The 14178-nt window shown below is 38.9% G+C and overlaps 1 protein-coding gene across 2 annotated transcripts in view; it reads right to left on the bottom strand.

Annotated features, from left to right (window-relative positions):
* The window catches only part of ZFAND3 (zinc finger AN1-type containing 3), a 161816-nt gene that overhangs the window by 90686 nt on the left and 56952 nt on the right, over positions 1-14178 (bottom strand). For both annotated transcript variants that reach the window (XM_056852846.1, XM_056852847.1), the window contains exon 3: positions 12451-12477. In XM_056852846.1, coding sequence (XP_056708824.1) covers positions 12451-12477 — 27 coding nt within the window. The remainder of the gene's footprint in view (positions 1-12450; positions 12478-14178) is intronic.

Genomic DNA, 14178 nt, shown 5'->3' with positions numbered 1-14178 from the left:
GACTGAAAGAGGATCCTGGGGGGCTACAGGGCTGGGTTCAAGTCCTTCATGAGGCTGGGGAAGAGGTTTCCCTTGTAGGCTCTAGCAAGAATGCCTCCGGAGCTGAGGAGGGTAGTAACATCCACAAATAGCACAGATTTCTTTCACATTCTCCAGCACCTCACTCACTCTTCCCACACACACACTGAAAAAACTCTCTCTCTACAAACCAGTCAACTCCACCCCCTAGGGTACAGCTACTATCCCAATCAGAACACATTTCAATCACCCATCCAGCCCCCCCCCATTTTTGATTCTACAGGCCTGGCCATTTAAATCACAGCAACATATACACAAAACCCCATGTTAAAACACAGCCAGGTAAACTGACGATCAGGGTTTCCAGTACAATCTTAAAGAAAAAAGAAATTTCTATTCACCTTCTTTAACAGGATTTCCACATAACAGTATTTCCACATACAACCCTACTGTTTCAGAGCTCTCATCCTCTTGCTGAAACGACATGATCTAGCTCCACATCACACAACACTCAACTGACAGAAATATAATTCCATTGTGATTATTATTAGTGATGGGGCATGGGTACGGAAGACTGCAGCTTGAGTCTTATACGATGGCATTTTGAAACATTTATTTTGCTTAATCAGATGTGGAGACGTAATATGGAAGGCACTAAAGGATACAACACTAGTACACTGTTTTACTGACAGTTACCCTTTAAATGCAACCAGAACTGCTCACTTTCGTTTTATATTTCTGATCTTACTTGGTTTAATTATGTACAGGGCTTTCCACACACAAAAGAATGTCAATTTAAACAATCCAGGCTACCAGTTCCATCCCCAAACACATCATAAACTGATCCCAGTGTACATATTATCTGATATATATCTGAATAAGTACCACCATCACAATATCCTTTCAATTCTAATATAAGCAAAGCCTTGAAGCCTATTACAAACTGCACAGTCACCTGCAGATGACTTTTAAAAACCCACTCACCAAAATATGCAGTTAATTTCAGAAAACGTTTTATAATTTTGAGGACTTAGAGACCAGATGTTGAGATACACCTTGCCAAAGTTTGCAAACCAGCCACAGCAAATGTGTGAATAGCAAGAAAAGCATAGATTGTACTTAAGGCAAAAGTGGCAACATGTATTTTATACAATCTCTACTTCTTCCTCTATCCACTCAGATTTTGCAATGAAGTATTGGACTAGCAGCTGACAAATCCTTGCCTTCTGAATTGAAAAAGCTTTAATCCTGGGACCAAAATCTAATGCAGGCAACTGTACTGTATTAAGTGCTTTCACAAATGAGCCCATGGACAACAATGTTCCTTATCTGACAAAGTGAGCTTTGACTCACAAAAGATTACACTCTGGAAATGATGTTGGTCTCCTAAGATCCTACTGGACTCAAATTTTGTTCTGCTACTATAGACTAACATGGCTACGCACCTGAAACAATGTTCCTTATACTGGCAGAGCCTGACTCCTCTTTAATAGGTGTAAAACATGGACAAATTGACTGTGATAATATAGAGGTTACTGAGGCCTTGAGACATACCTCTTTGTGTGTGTGATATAGATAGATAGGATAGATAGGAGAGAGAGAGAGAGAGAGAGAGAGAGATTTATAGTGAATGATTATGAAGCTCATTCTGAAACAAGACTGGTAAAGCGGAATATGTAAATCTCAGAATTGTCAAGATGATCAAGATAGACAGCTTGATAGGTGATCTTCCAATGTTAGATAATGAGTTTTTATATCAAGGGCTTAATAAATATGTGTATATAATTGCTAGACCTGAGTTCTACCACCAGCCTAGTATGGTTATGCATTTACAGATACAATTTACCCGTGTTCAACAGAACAGGTGTAAAGTAGCCGGATTTTGGAAGGATTTTAGTTATGATCACAGAAAGGTGATTATGTATCTCTGTCTGTACATTTCCCTCGCAAGGAACTAAACAGTTTCAGAAGCTAGTTGCATAAAACCTGACTGTGTTAAAGAGACAATTAGTGTCCTTTACATACCAACTATTCAATAGAACTTTAGTCATATTTTAGGATTTTTATAAACATACCACAGAAAGCATCACAACTCACAAACACCATTATGTTCAATCATTTCTCAGTCAGAGTCTTTTGCAAAACAAACTAACAAAAACAAAACCTACATAGGTTATCAGATGGACATTGTGCTGATCTTACAGGAAGCTACTTAGGGGAGAGAAGGGGAAGCAGCAAATTCTTAATTTATTCCCCAAGTGACAAATGCTTTATTATGATAGTGTCCTGACCTTGCAGTAGTCTTTCGTGCTTTCATCGCCAACAACAATGTAACAACTTTATATGTAGATACCTACCCATGCACTATGGAAGATATGACAACTCATGTCCTTATTTAGAGGACTGCAGGGATCCACTTGGCTAGTGCTTAAGTCTATGCACCAGCTTCCCTGACTGGGTTTTAGCATAATTCTAGAGTTTAGTTCTGAGGTTAAAATTAAATGGCATGTAAATAAGTCCACACTCTACAATGACATCAGTGCACAACATTCTTAATGATACCTCCAGGAAGAAACACCACTTTATAATAGGGTGGTTTGGCTTTTTTAACACATACAAGCATAAAGGGCACAGAAATGCATTCTCAAGCATCTGAATTCTTAACAGCAAAGTACACAACTCGAACAATTATATGGAACAAGATGGACCCTGATTGGAGCTAAGTGTCCCCCCCATATTATCAGGCCCTGACCCACATTGATAAAGAATGTGTGTGGTGGTGGTGGGGGGGGGCTACTTCACTCTCACCAGGCAATTAGTTTCATTTGTACTGAGACCCTGCTCCCTGACATGAACAAGCCGAAAAGAACACATAGTATTAAATTAAGATGACTTTTTGGATAATCGCTCAATTAAACCAAATACTAGAGTAAAGGGAAAGTTATCTGGGCACCTATGATTCAAGATGGATGATTCATTGTAGCCAGCTTTCTTTGCTGTCCACTAAAAAAAAAAGCTCTAAATAACAAGATTCTTCAGTATGCTTGGTGTCCATACAACCCCATAAATTTGGGTGTATAGTAGTTTCACGCCCCCAGTGATTGCAACAGCAATTACTCATTCCCCAATATTGTTCTAGTTTTAACCTTTATTTGGAAAACAAAAGTGCATGAATCAGTAGGGTACAATTAACCCTATGACCTTTGATGGTTACATGAAGTATGAAATGGCGTACATCAAATGTTTTATGTTTTTTTTGTATGCTTGTGACACTTTGTGACCTCACTTACAGAATATAACTAATCTACATATTTATATGTAATATGCTTCAATAAGTGGAGTCATTTCCCAAATGGTTTAGAACTGGAGAAGGAAGTATAGTGGAACTCCACAGGATGCATCAAATTTACCACCACCATGCTGCTACTATAAGAATGTCACATTTGCCTTTGAAATACAGCTCCCTCCCGATTAATCAAATCTAAATATTTCACTGAGCACCCAAATTCTATATGTTGTGACTACATAAATTTCCACTGATCCAAGTATGCTTAAGTTTGGAGCACCACTGGTTATTGGTATTATTGGTCCTTCCTTCATACATAACTACTTCATTCATGTTCTTGAGAACGTGTTATTACTGTTGTTATTATCCATAAATGTTGCAAATAAATAATGTCTAAACAAAAAGAACATCACATTTTTCTTCAAGGCTGCATTGTTGTTCCAAGTAGGCACTCAACAATGAAAATTCTCAGATTAACCTGGGGAAGGTAATTGGAGTATGTTTAAGTAGCCAGAACAGAATAATATATAGACGTCCAGTGACAGAAAAGGTTCAGGAGTTGAGGATGCAAGGGCTCAACCTTCACAATAAATATGCAGCCACACAGTATAGGTTTTAGTAGAAGTGCCTCTCTGAAATAATTTAAGAGGTTTTAAAGTATGAGTAGTGACCTTTTCATAGGTCATAACTGAGTAAGCTGTGAAATTTCCACCTCTGTGAAACATGCCATAGTTACGCAGGAAGGATGGCTCACAGACAATTAATTATCTGACTCTATGAACTTACTAGTATGTACATATGGAAAAGTAGTTTCATGTTAAGCAGAATTACTCTTATTCTAGAATGTAGCATAAAATTCATTAACAAGAAAATGGCAGGAAGGTTTCAAAAAAATATAATTAATGTTACATTGAAGGCAAAGACAAAGTTCTCGTCTATTTTAATGGCAGTTCACTAGGTTTGAAATGTCTGATTTACAGTGATATTTCTAAAAGAGTAATCTGATACCTAAGGTAAAGTGGGGTCTGCTTTAGCATGTTTTATTTTGACTTACTTTTAAAATGCGTTTACTAGATATACCTCTTGTTAATTTTATGTCATAATAGCAAAAAAATACCTGAACAAAAATATTTGATCAGAAAAAAAATAAAGAACCTTATTTTCAAACCAATTCAAAACTTTATGTGGAAATCAGTTTTATGGGAATACTACTTGTAAAAATTTAGAGTCAATATACCATGCACTTCCCTTACATTATTTAAATTTAAGGGGGGGGTGGAACTGAATGCACTGAAAACTGACATGCTGATTTTACCGCAACCGAAGAACTTTGCATGATATACTGTGTACATGGTTGTCCACTCACCTATTTCAACAGAATTTACCACCTCTCATCAATGCAAGGTTGCCAGGTCCCACCTGGCACCTGATGGGGGGGGCATAGGACTGCAATCTCCAGGTCGGGAAACTCGAACGGCGGTGCCTGGGAGGGCAGGGACCTCAGTGGGGTACAATGTTATAGAGTCCACCCTCCAAAGCAGCCGTTATATCCAGGGGAACTGATCTCTGTAAATCTGGAGCTGAGCTGTAATTCTGGGAGATCCCCAGGCCCCACCTGGAAGCTGGCATCCCTATGGGATCCACAGAGGTCACTAAGATAATTAATCGCTTGCATTACTTGTTAGTCCTATTTTCTGATTAGTAATCACAATACTCCTTCAACCATGTGAAAGGAAACACAATCCCCACCCGAACCTCGGTTGACAAACCAATAGAGCATACATGCACAATACTCTCACCCAATTCTTAGGAACAATCACATGAAAAACATTAATTACAACTTGGAAACTATGAAGTATGCCTAGAATTGTATTGGCAATGGTAATTATGAAAAAACGAATGAAAGTTTTAGAAATGGATTTTTTTTCCAGAGTAAAACAGAAAAATTTCCAGCCTAAATCTCTGCTCATTTCAGCCTAATGATTTACATGGCAGAAACAATGGACTTCAGAAACACCCAGAGAGTTGGTGTGTATTTAATAGTCACAGTAAATACCGTTTATGTTTATCGTTAAGACACAGGCCACACAAGCATGACTATCAGAAAAGCATCAGCTGCCAGGGATGTTGCAATCTTCGTCATGAATGAGTTTGTCATGCGAACGTATCTCAGTCAATGGGAAACAACTATGGTGAGCTGATCCCAGGATTACTTCACGAGCCCAGCAAATATCATGGACACCTCACAAATGGATTAGCAAACTGTGCAATAGCTTTTTACTTCTTTTTTTGCTCCCAGACTTATTATTTGCCTGATCTCGGGGACATAATTGGAGCAGCCACAAACTGAGTGAGAGGGAGGGGGCCTAGGAAAAAGTGGAGACTTACCTCCAAGAAGGGAGGAAAGATATAGTCCTTGGCTTCATGGCTTTAGCCATGCATCACAAAGGTTTCTGGCAATCTTACTTAGTGGAGGATGCTCAGAGAATTTGCCTGGTTACATAACCAGTGCAAAGGAAAGAGAAAGAAATAATGTTCACACACACCATTGCTCCCTGGGAGCCAGGCAAGGTGATGTAATGGCTGCAAATTCAGTCACTTCAAGGGAACATGATAAGGAGTCTTACCAGACTCCTCTTGGGAGATAACCACTCAAGTAGCCAAATTTTGCCTCTGGTCTAGTGGGATTCGTAACCGGCTGATTGAAAGCCTTTCCCCATAGAAGATCTTTCCTCCTCTTCTTCAAATCATCCCTCCCAGAATCATCAACTTTTGTTATTTTATTTTATTATTTTAATCTAACTTCGATTTTTATTCAGAGCTGATATTATATCAAAATGTGATTGATTGAACTAAGGACTAGACTTTAGCTTTCTATGTCTTGCTGTCTTTTAAAAGCTGCAACAAGTCAGAGAGATTTCCAGGGATTTGCCCCTTCCCTGCACAAAGGAATGAGTCGGGAAGAAAAATGAAAACATTACTTTCTGTCCTAGATGTAGAAGGGGCATACTTTCCTAGATGCTGCAATTTTGTGCTTTAGACAGGCATGGTGTTTCTTTTCAATTATTGTCTCAGCTTTTAAACCCCTCTCTCTGGTCTCTCCCAGTACTGTCTAAATTCGTATTGTAACCTCCTTGGGATAGAGACCTTGCTTTAGTTTTTCTGCTGACTTTTACACAGCACAACATTTTTTTGGGGGGGGGGGGGAAACCTGGCTATGAAATGTGATTAGATGGTAAGGCTCGAGTAGCCCCATCTGAAAGTCATGATCATCCATTTTAAATCCTCTGGTCAGTTATGTAGAATCATAAGTAAAATCCAGCATTTTATATCGTATGGAAAGGGCTCTTCTTACCTGTTTAGTTCACCAGAAAACTTCTAACTAACCATCAAGGAAGAAGAAACAGACTGCTGTAACAAAGCCCCACAAAGGGAAGACATTTGTATTGTCAGAAGTGATGTGTGTGTGGGAGGGGGAAAGAGTGTTACGTGCTGAAACAAAACTCCCAAATGGGAAGAAACCCTCAATGCTAAAGTAGCAATGGGGAAAATACAATTCCCAGGCTCCTTTGCCCTCTAACTCATGTGTGTGTCCTGCTTATTCTATGATACAGACATGCTACCACCCAATGAACTCCAGTGAAAGTCTCAGCAAATATGTGCTCCAATCAGTGATCTAGTTTCTAGTTTACATATAGGACACCACTAGTTTCTAACCATGCTATAGTCAGTATTGCACATACAACCTCTCAAGCCCTGTCAATATATCTTAGTTTGGATGTGATACTGGTCAAAAATTTATGAATGGCATTCTTACTATACTTATGACGATGTCTTCACATCTTCTGTAAAAAGCTTCTACTTGGAAAACAGGAAGTGTATAATATTATAGTTCAGTAAATCTGTCTTGTTTTAAGACATAGTGATCAGGGTTCACTGCAAGCAAATTAATGCCAGTACTGTTACAGCAAACAAATGGGTACCTTCCTTGCTGCATTTCATGTAGGCTATGAAGACCCTACATCCATCAGATGTATACTTGCTTGTCATCGAATTTGGAGAAACAGTTGAAGAGTGCATTTAAGTATTCTTGCGTAATTTTTACTTGTAGAAGTCTCACAAACATGCACCTCCACACTGCATTTCTGCCTACACAGTATAAGGTTGAATGTGCTATGTCTCCAACATTTGAAATAAAATGTGAATTTAATTACCTGTCTAAAAAGAAAGAACTGAACATTTGAATATCACCCTCTCTCATATGCTGGTCTCTCTTCTGGAGAAAGAAAGAGTTAAACAGTTCCTTTTATTCCCAGAGGATATCACAATACCACTCAGTTGCGCCATGTTTTATTTAAAACATACTCCCTCTCAGTAACCACTTGTTCTAATTGGCAAGGCAGGGTCCCAAAAGCACACAGCTCGTTACATTCAGTTTGGATTACAAAAACACGATGAAACAAACTGCATCGAAATGTACAAATTAACGGCTCAGGGGTGCGCGACACGGACGTGGAATTAGATTGTAATACGGAACCAACTCCGTAGGGAGGCTGAGGAACAAATCACCAGTGTCTTTATAAACTACACAAGGTTTCCAAATGTGAAAATATACAAAACAGAGGGCAGGCTTTTGCATAATTCAGCCACACTGCTGAACATGGGCAAAGAGAAGATTCCCTTCCCTCACACTCCTGCCTATATGGACCAGGGAATGGGTGCTACAAAAAAAAAAATCAAACTGATCATCCTCCAACTCCCTTTCGCTATCACACTGACAATGTGCAAAAGTCTCTTCACAATTAAGTCATACGCTAAACATTTTTAATCAACTGAGAACAAAACACGAGGGACTGAATTAGAGCTGACGTTTTAGCAAGTCATGCAGAGAGCAAGGTTAATTAGCTAGAAGTTTGATGAACATGATATTAATAAGACAAAGTAAAAGAACAGACTATTATGAAGCTCTAAACATGTACAAAGCATTTTGACAGAGAGAAAAAAGTACAATCACAACATTACTCCTTGAAAAAGTTTTCCCATGTCTTTGTGCACAGATCTTCAATCATGCTTAGTGGAATTTTCAGGATAGTCACAGAACATACATAGAAAGTATAAAAGGGTAACAGCATTATTTCATAATAAACCAAGAGCCAGACCTTTGGGGTAGTTAGTATTTAACAGATAACATTTCTGCAATTGAATGGAATACCTAGTTACCCAAGCACATAATAAAGCTGCCCTGGACTAAGCCATATTCCATTTAGTATTCTGGTGTCATATAGCAATGATAATCATTAGAGGAATGAATGCATGGTTATAACCAATTGGCCATTTCATCTTCACGTGTGTAATACATTTACCACCTCCTATCTTTCTAATCTGAATGGTCATAGCTCAACTGTGAATCTAAAATTAATGGTTCATGAACTAAACATTATGGATCACTTTAAAAACTACCCTCCATTACGAGTATACTATTGAAGATGGGTATTCTTAGTTTCACAGCTATTACAGACACTGGCCATATTTATTGTCATTTAAAGCAATAGTTATGCTAACATTTTAAAAAGCATGCCAAATCAACTCAATATAAAGCGGACAAGAACACAAACTGCTCTACCAGTTTCACAATACTAGTCCAGAGAATGACTTTAGAAACAATCTTGCACCAAACACTCAACAGGCTACAGCTACAAAGGCGAGCCAATTGCTGTTAAAATACACCACAAAGCACCAGCCTAATGGAGAAACACAAATTGAGGTGCCAACTCTTATCAGGCTCTAATGCAGAAGAAATTGTACTGCAGCCTTCTTATCCACAAGAGGATGTTCTTAGGCAGCTCAGAGCACCACTCTCCTTTGCGCATCGGGAAATTTGTTGCTACTGAGAACAAAGTGCTAAGTCTCAATATATAGTGTCAGAAATGAAATATCCAAATAGAAATGAAATATATTCCATGATTACCTGTCTTAATTTGTAAATAAGTATTCCACAGGGAAAGTGTTAACAGGGCAGATCCTATTAAATTTGTTTCGCACAATAAAAAGTCTGCCACGGATAGCGGGGTCAAAAACACTGCTTAACAAACTGTAGATTTGTTAGAGACTGGTACTGGGATCCAGAGGTCATGTCTGCAGGTCAAGTAATAGTCTCAAATCAGCTGCACAATACAGCCATGTTTCCTTTGCTAGGCTCGATTTACAAACAATCTGTGCGTATTTATATAGACACACATAAAACCACACTTAATTCTAGATTTCTGTCCCAGCGCTGCAAATCTAAAAGCTGTTCGGGGAGTCAGGTGAAGAAAGGGAGGAGGGAGAGTACAAAGCTCTTGTATTACATTCAAGAATGATGCCTTTAGCCACTTAATGAGCCAATTTGATAAGCCCATAAAATGACACGTTGAGTCCTTCAACCTGCCACAAAGAGAGGTGAAGCGCTAATCTGAAGTATAACGATTGGGCACTAAAGCAGCTTTTATGGTTTTTCAAGCCTACACTGAAGATAAAACCAAGATAATTTTGATTTAAGTAAACCCACTTTATAGGGAAAATGCCATTTAGCATAAGTTATACCCTATTTTCTTGTATAGACATACATAAACTAATCACAAACAAGACAGCATTTTTTAAAGCCCAGCTTTACTGTAGCACAAAACAGTTGCATTAGCAGCAAACTGTCCACAATAACAATTTCTATTACCTTGTAGAATGTGCATAATGATTTAGTATTAGTTTGCCAAAGTGGTTGGCTGAGAAAAATGATAATATGGTGCAGCAGAAAGCAATATCAGTCACACTCTTTGGGCTTAACTATTTTAAGCAGTGTTGGATAGCTAAAACAATACACATTATTATTATTCACCAATATATATACTAATTAAAAATATTATCAAGGATAGTTGGATGAGGTATATGTAACACATATCACTCTGTTCTACAACTGACTTGTTGGAATGAGCTTATGCCAGGGGTCACCCATGTGGTGCCTGCTGGCACCTTTCCTGGCACCCGCCAAATGTTTCAAAGTGGGTAAACCCAAGTGGGGCACTTGCCCAGAAGGCCTTCTGATTGGCCACTGGAGATCCAATTGGCTGGGCAGATTAAAGTAACGTTGTTTCAGCAGCAGCTGCCACCACAGAGTTGGTTTTATTCTCTCTCACTCACATAGACACATGAGGCTGCCAGATACTAAATTAGACCATTGGTCCATCAAGGTCAGTACTGTCCATTCAGACTTTCTGTAGCAACCATTTTGTGTGCCCAAAGGCTCAAAAAGTTTAGGAATTCTGTCTTATGCAATCCCTCAAATCTCAGAAGAGGCAAAAATCTTCAAACACTTGGTACTTTAAAAGATACAAACATATAAAACCCACTAAAGATTAAATTGAGTTCCTTAAGCATTTCCCTTACAGACTTGCCTATTCTTATGCCACAATAAACTAGTTAGACATCTTACAGAGCAATCCTAAAAAGAGTTACTCCAGTCTAAGCCCACTGAAATGAATGGGCTTAGACTGGAGTAACTCTTTTTAGGATTGCACTGTCAGAATACAAGCTCACCCCTTTTCAACAGTTTAATAAACATAGCACATTTTAATGTTCATATTAGGTGAGAATGCCACAAATGTTTGCTTAAGATCTCCCTTGCTTTTGATTATATGGTTTTAAAAAAACACCCTAAATTGAATGCAAACAACAGCTCTTACTATAGATAATGCAGCTTTAAATTATGGTATTTGATTAGTTCAAAATATTGCCAATGAATACATGCAAATCTGCTGCAGAATCTTGCTGTGAGCTATATAGAAATTGGCAGGGTAGCAGATTTTAAGATAGGCCTATTACTTTCTTCTCTTCTGACACCTCCAGCGTATTTTGTCAAGGTACTTTAGATGGGAAAGGGAGAGAGCACTTCTATCCATTACTGCTGTTCATTTCTTTATTACAGATTGGGCTGTAGATTTCAGATCTTCTCCTCTGGGAAAGTAAGAAACTCCCATGTGCTTCTTTACTCAGATAACCTCAAAAACATAGGGAACAGCTTTGGGGCAATTACTTAGCCATTGCAATTTACATTTATAAGTTTCCCTCACCCCTTCAATTCTCAAAAGTGGAACAAAGGCAATTTGCCCGCATCAACAGACCAGCTCCTAGTAATGTGTGAACATACCACGCTAACTATCACTTGCTATTTATGAAGTATGTTTTGTTGCAGTAAACCACATACTTTATCCATTTCAATATTTTGCAGCGTGATCCTCAGCCAAGTAACACAATTATATTAAAAGCAAGAACAGTGACAAAAAGCCTCAAGTTTGATGTGATTTATCTATCCGTAAGCACATCAATAGCTAAAGTCTGATTTAAAGTTACAGAAGGGAATGCAACATTGTTTAAACCACAGTACTTATACTGTATTTAAATCAAAACGATCTCTTATGTAGATGCCTCCTAAATAAAAATGTACACTAAATTGTTATAAGCCCTATAAATGTACTAACTTGAAGCTCAGGAAAGCAGTTCATATTTAAGAATCATTTCACTCCTGTATGACAGATTTTTAAATGTATCATTTGGAGACTAAGCACTTCGGCCTTAATGTGTTCAACAGGTTAAATGGGTTGCTAAGCAACATGACTTCAAGCATTCTCAAGTCATCCTCCTACAGAGTCTAAGAGTTAATTTCGGGAAGAAAAAATACTGTGATCAGATGCATCCTATAGTGAAAGTAATTCAGAATAATGTAAGAATTAAGCCTTGTTCAAGAGTTCAAAAGTGTATTGGCATAGCAGAGTACAGGATCATGTCCAGTGATTGACATCTGCAGCCAGCCCCACATGCCGAGGCACACGGGCTTTATGCGCCATCGGGGTGCTTTTAAAAAGGCACAATCCTGTTCCCTTAATTCTGCATAAAGTTTAACTTCTTTTGAAGCCTGAACAATTCTTCTGGTGACAGGAATATAATTATACCCAATATCTAAAAGGCAGCAGTTAAGACATAACCTCTTCTATTTGATATATTTACAATCATACTTCAATGAAATATGGGATGAATACAGTTGATTGTGCAAAGGAAATGGAAAGAAGACCTAAACCCCTCCCCCAAGTAGTCAATTAATTTTGCCAGTTACTAACCTTTTTCATTGAGTGGATTTCTTTTTTCTAAAAAAAAGAGAGAGAGAAACTGAAGTGAAGAACAAGAAGTTGCAAGTTTTCCTTCTTACATTCACTTTGTACGATTTTAATTTAGGATAAACAAGACCGAAGTCTCAAAGGTTAATACACAGATTTTATAGGGATTCAGTTTCAGTTCTTTAACCTTCCGAATCATGTTGAAGTTCAATTTTAAAAGATCACATTTTTTCTTATTTACCGGTGTGTGGTCTGGCTAAAACCCCACAATGCTGCAGTAACTAACTTCAATACAAATTCTAGAGACAGAATGCCAAGTACACTGGCAGGAATTCCTAAACATAATCTGGTTAAAGAAGACCACAGCTGGAAGACAGAATATATTTTTTCTTGATATATTTACTGTCAACTGTCCATAATACCTGGACAATGTGCTAAGTAACCATATATTTTTGATCCACTAACAGCCCATTCCTGAACCTTTAGCAGCCAGGGACGGCGTAACCAGGTGCCTCAAAAGCTCTTCCCTGACCACCAAAAGGCTTTAAAAAGCCTTTTAAAGGATTATTTTTTTAATGGGGCATTTTGCTCCATTGAAAACAGCGAGGCTGCGCCAGCAAAAAGCTGGTGCAGCAATGCTGTTCTTTTAGTCGGCATACCTGGGGCAAAATGGCGCAGGAAGCTGCCTACTGGCAGCTCCGCCCCCGGCATGCCCCAGGAACACTGGCATGGGGCTTTGCGTCGGTGGGACATTGGTGGAAAGTCCAGCCAGCATCCCTGGGCGGTGCTGCTGTGGCAGTGCTGGGAGGATGGCGTCCAGTTCCCCCCTCCAGCGTCCATGCCACCCTGGATGGCATAAGTGGCACGGGCACCGGCTCAGGGGGCATGAACCCTGGCACAGCCCCTTCCTGGCCTCCTAAGGACTTTCATCTTTTCAGGGCAGGAACAGGCTGTAAATATACAGTCTCTTTAATTTGTGTATGCTCAAAAATATACTTAAGTGAACCATTAAAGTTTTAGGCCTTAAGGGCAGTTAACACTATAATCCCATGCTCACTGACCAGCTGAATGTCAGGCCATTTTAATGGCAAGTTAAAGTTAATATATAAATAGAAAAGGAATGCTCTTCAAGGAAGTTTTCAACAGCAGGGAAACAAGACAGCATATAAACAGTAAAACCTGTTTGCATATCAGCTTTTTATAGAGCTTCAGAGTACCTGATGGCAGATAGCTAACAGTACTCAAGATTTATACACATCCATTGCATGTCTCAAAAGAAACCACACTTACAGACTTTTAATTTAAATTTCTAATCATCTCTTTGATTAGAAAAGCAACACAAAACATCCAGAAAGATGGCTGCATGTGTCTACTTTAAGAGTACTACAGCATTTTGTGATTAAGAGCCGAACTAGTAGGAGACCTACAAGGACTCACATGGAGGAAATCTCATTTTCCCATTTTCTCTCTCCCGCTTGCTTTTCTTCTCACTCCACTGGCAGTACCTGCAACGCCGCCCCCCCCCCCCCCCGCAAGTACCTACTTTTTTCTGTTTCTTCCCCTGGCAGCCTCCATCCCATTTTCTGCTCCCCTTCCTCACATTTATCCAGGTCCCAGTCACTGGCTTCAATTGCAAAGTGAATGTCTTAGAAACTGATGTAAATGCGTCCCTGTAACATGTGAACAGGTCTTCACTGAGTCTTGGAATACTCAGCAATGTTGGTTGCATGT

This window comes from Euleptes europaea, chromosome 7 (genome assembly GCF_029931775.1).
Source record: "Euleptes europaea isolate rEulEur1 chromosome 7, rEulEur1.hap1, whole genome shotgun sequence".
Classification (NCBI taxonomy): domain Eukaryota; kingdom Metazoa; phylum Chordata; class Lepidosauria; order Squamata; family Sphaerodactylidae; genus Euleptes; species Euleptes europaea.
The sequence above is the reverse complement of the archived record's forward strand: the minus strand, read 5'-3'. Positions and strand labels throughout refer to the sequence as shown.